The 4,132-nt window shown below is 43.2% G+C and overlaps 1 protein-coding gene across 1 annotated transcript; it reads right to left on the bottom strand.

Moving 5' to 3' along the window:
- Positions 1-728: 728 nt before the first annotated feature.
- LOC137427314 (uncharacterized) lies at positions 729-3,826 on the bottom strand. The gene is made up of 2 exons (XM_068116728.2): positions 3,475-3,826; positions 729-1,568 (listed from the first exon to the last, which is right to left on the bottom strand). The coding sequence occupies exons 1-2, from the start codon at positions 3,824-3,826 to the stop codon at positions 898-900; spliced, it is 1,023 nt and encodes a 340-aa protein (XP_067972829.2). The 3' UTR covers positions 729-897.
- Between the last annotated feature and the right edge of the window lie 306 nt (positions 3,827-4,132).

Genomic DNA, 4,132 nt, shown 5'->3' with positions numbered 1-4,132 from the left:
TGGCGGCCATGCAGGTGTCTGTGCAAATGCCAACATTGATTTTCGGATTCTCCATGCTCTGATGATTCAAAAAATGTACAGGTTTGCTAATCTCCCAAAATTTTGAACGAAATTTTATTTGTTAACATAGTGAACCTGACTAATCGTCTCGGCTGATCTTCCGCATCAACACAGACACGACACTTCAGACAAGTCCACAAAACAGTATAGTTCCAATTATTTATGCATTTAAATGAAACTTCCTTCGATTAAATGCACAACGCATTTTAACGATTAAAATATTTCTCGTGATATCAAGAATTGTCATGGTTTACCACCTGCCATACCCCATCCCTCCTTCAGGGGGCAGTGCTTCAACCACTTGGATGGACTATTCCAGTTGTAGCTACAGGGGAACATCGCAAGCAGTTTCCCCACATTCAACCCCTTGATTTATTTAATGTCCGTGACCTGACTCTGGGTATCCCGAGCACGAATGCAAAATTTGGTGGCGGTCGACCAAGCTGTTTCCGATCCGATATGGAACAGACATACAAATCCACAGACATTGCCTTATTTTCTTTAGTAGAATATTTACTGCTTGAGGATATAAGGTGCGGCTGATGTCACATTATTCAGCACTCTTTTGCTCTCATTAGCAAGTTGCCCGTACCCGCATGCGATTGTAAACGGGGTGGGAATGGGCACGGGAAAAAAGTAAATGCCATCTTCTGTCACTGAGCCGGCAATCTAGGAGCATCAATTCACGTTTATTTCTGCAAATGAACAGAAATAATGAACGCAAATTGTGACTGCGCTTAGAGGTGCAGAACACACAAGTTGAAACTTACTAGACCATTTCATACAAAGCTGCGATATTGGATAAAATGTGTCGAGTCCAAGGAACATGCTGATGACCTAAGCGTAACTCCACATGTTATATACAGGTGCAGTGGCATCTGCCAACAAAGAAAGGAAGCTTGTTTGACTCTCCGCACCCAAAGGTCCCATACATGGTGGGTAGTCAGGATGCAGGCAGCCCAAGACTTGCTGTGGAGGAACACGAGCTGGGTCTTGACTCCAGGTTAGATCATCCGGACGGGTTTGGGTGGCATGGTAATGGGAGTGACGATTCGGAGTGGAGGAACAGGCATCCCACTGATTCCAGGAAGAGTCTTCACAGAGTGAATGCGAGAATAGTTGATGGGATGCAGAATGAGAGCATAGTTGATGTGCGTGATTTTCTGATTCTATTAAATCAGAAAATGCAGGAGCATCAGGCATCTCCAGATGTTGAGAATTAGAGAAACAGCTCAATGTTTCGAGGTGAGGGTCGCAAGTGAAGATTCTGGAGGTTTGGTGCTGACTTTGAGTTGAGGCTCCTTCAGTAGTGCAGGGGCTGGAGAGCAATGCAAAGGATTTGAGTTGGCAGAGACTATGGGAAACGTCACAGTTGTTTCTCCGGCTGTGTCTGTGACGTGGCCGGTACTTGTAGTCTGGGTGTTGATGCCGATGAAGTCGTCTCAGGCGTTCAGCTTCATCCATAAATGGGCGTTTAAGACTTGGATTCATATTCCGCCAGATTCGACCTGAGAAGAGTGAAGATTGAAGTTAAGGCATTAGGTCGTAAGTTATTTGGTGGAATTATTGGGTTGGGTTAATGGGTTTGGTATTGGGTTAATTATTGGGGAAAATAAACATGGTCAAAAACCTCTTAACTGGCTCAAGTACCAATATCTTTGGTTGTTTCCTTACTTTCAGTTTTAACCGAGCCAGATCAATTCCCATCTTGAAGAAACCCCAACTGGATACAAAATATCTTCAAATGACAATCTTGTTTCTTTTTTTTAAGAAGACCTTTTAACCGTTAAAACCCTTTAAACCCAAGACCCATAAAACCCCGAAAGATCACAGACCCTGTAAGACCCGAAAGATTCCTGACAATTCAAGATTTTGGAATGTGCTCACTCCAATCAGCTTCTGGAATACTTGCACAGAATTGTTTTTTCGGACCATTCCCGGCTAGTTTTTGTACAAAGTACAAAGACAGGGTAGAGCAACATATCCTTGCTTGTTGTATTTTGTACAAAGCAGACTAAGGATCAGCAAATATCCCAATACTTTTAGACCTATCAGCTGCTCTCGACACAGATGGCCATTACATACTTCCTGACTTTCTTCAAGGAGTACACCCGCTCACTAAAGTCGCACAAGAGCTCCTGTGGTTGTTGTTGTTGTTGTGGTTCTTTTTGGGGGTCGATTTTTTAAAATGTGCACCCACTGGTCAGCAACAGCTGTCGGACCCCACTCACCTTTGTCGCTTGACTCCACCCATCATGGCCATGGTCCCCAAATAACATGGTCCCCACACAACCAGACCAAATAATATGGCCGCCATCTTGATTTTCTGCTGAGCCTAATACTTTAGCTGACCTGTTGCTTATACCCTGCCTGGGTTTGTTGTGTCAGATTTCCATTGGCTTTGTTTGGATCGAGTGTTGCTCACAATGAGGGACCATAAAAAAATTAGTAAGGTTTAATCAAGCCCAGTTTTTAAATAAAAAAATAGTGTTACGTAATTTTTGAACGACCCCATTTTGGGGTCATGTGACCTTTAATCCTTCTGGCAAGTTTCCTTGAGATTGGAGAAGTAAAGACCAAATGTATCGCGGTCAAAATTGTGAGGTCACCGGCGACTTAGCCAAAGCTCTGCTGTATTAGCCGAGTGTGACGTTATAATACCTGGACAGGATTTCAGCTTTCTCGCTGCCCGTGCGCCGTGCTCATCAGTCGACTTTGGGCGTATTATTTATCTCATCTCTGACTTATGAGCTACACAACGCAGCTCCAATTAATTTCAGCAGGAAAGAAAGGTATCATGAGAATTAAATTAATTGTTGAACATGTCCAGAAAACAAACGGAAATATGTTGAGAGCGACATCAAAATTGGTTTTACCTTCACAAATTGATCCTGAAAATGTTGAAGATGGGTTTTTTTCTATACTCAGTCGAGGCTCGTGTAAGAGCTAACACATGGAACATATAATAAAGGGAATGGGAGACAAGAGGGGGAGAGAGAGGGAAGCACAACAACAATAGAGAACAGGGATAACCAAGCAACCACATGCTCCATACAAACCACCACCAGGCCACAGCAACAACACCGAGCTTCTCATTATTGCCATCAAAAGCCAATCACCATCATCTCCTTTCAACGATCCTGCATACCTATGATTTGCTCTACCCTGTCTAAATCAAATGCACCACCTGTTCTCTACCACTCTGATGTCAGTATGCAACCCCCTTTTCTCCATCAGCCTGTTGTTGTTGTACCTGCAGGAATCGACCGAGGAATAGTGTGTGCGCTTACAATTGGAATTGCACAAAAGATGCAGAAATAGAATACTGTAAACATGCACATAAATGTAAAGACACACACTTTACCCTCATTGAGGGTAAAAAAATAAAATGAATAAGGGAAAATATAGGCGTACCCAGTATCTTGCTGAGTTCGGCGTTATGTAGCTCTGGGTGTTGCTTTGCTAGGTGTCTGCGCTCACATTGTGCCCACACCATGAACGCGTTCATCGGCCTTCGCACCCGTTCTCTTCGAGAACATTTCTGATCCTCGAGTCGATGGATCTCCTCCGACTTCCCCTCATTCATGAGCTTCCCTGGTGCTTTCTGTCCTGCAATCAGAGGATGCGCACAGCAAGGAATATCCTTGGATAGTCCTGAGCAGTACCTGTTCACAGAGCACTCCGCCATGAGATCTTGCACCCACATCTCGTATATCGGACACGCTGGCACCTGCGACAAGACACTCCCACTTGGTTGTTTGCTCATCCAAGACTTTTGTTCTGAGATGGAAACTAACACAGGCACGAATAGAGAACAAATGGCCAAACTTACATACATGTGTGTGTGTGTGTGTATGTATATGTATGTATATATATATATATATATATATATATATATATATATATATATATATATATATATATATATATATATGAAGGAGCTGTGGCTCCCACGTCGATCGAAAGAATGGACGCGACAAAAAGCTTGAATTCATCTGAGCTGCTTTATTCGAATCAAACACTCAGGCACTCTGGGAAAAACGTTTTACGGTCAGCAATATATATCTATTCC

Source organism: Myxine glutinosa, chromosome 5, assembly GCF_964187855.1.
Source record: "Myxine glutinosa chromosome 5, kmMyxGlut1.1, whole genome shotgun sequence".
Taxonomy (NCBI): Eukaryota; Metazoa; Chordata; class Myxini; order Myxiniformes; family Myxinidae; genus Myxine; species Myxine glutinosa.
The sequence above is the reverse complement of the archived record's forward strand: the minus strand, read 5'-3'. Positions and strand labels throughout refer to the sequence as shown.

Bases quoted from the DNA above. Each gene is read 5' to 3' on its own strand.
- LOC137427314 (XM_068116728.2), bottom strand. From the start codon at position 3,826: ATGAGCAAACAACCAAGTGGGAGTGTCTTGTCGCAGGTGCCAGCGTGT. The intron at 1,569-3,474 runs GTACGCCTATAT...CACTCTTCTCAG, and splicing joins CGAACTCAGCAAGATACTGG to GTCGAATCTGGCGGAATATG.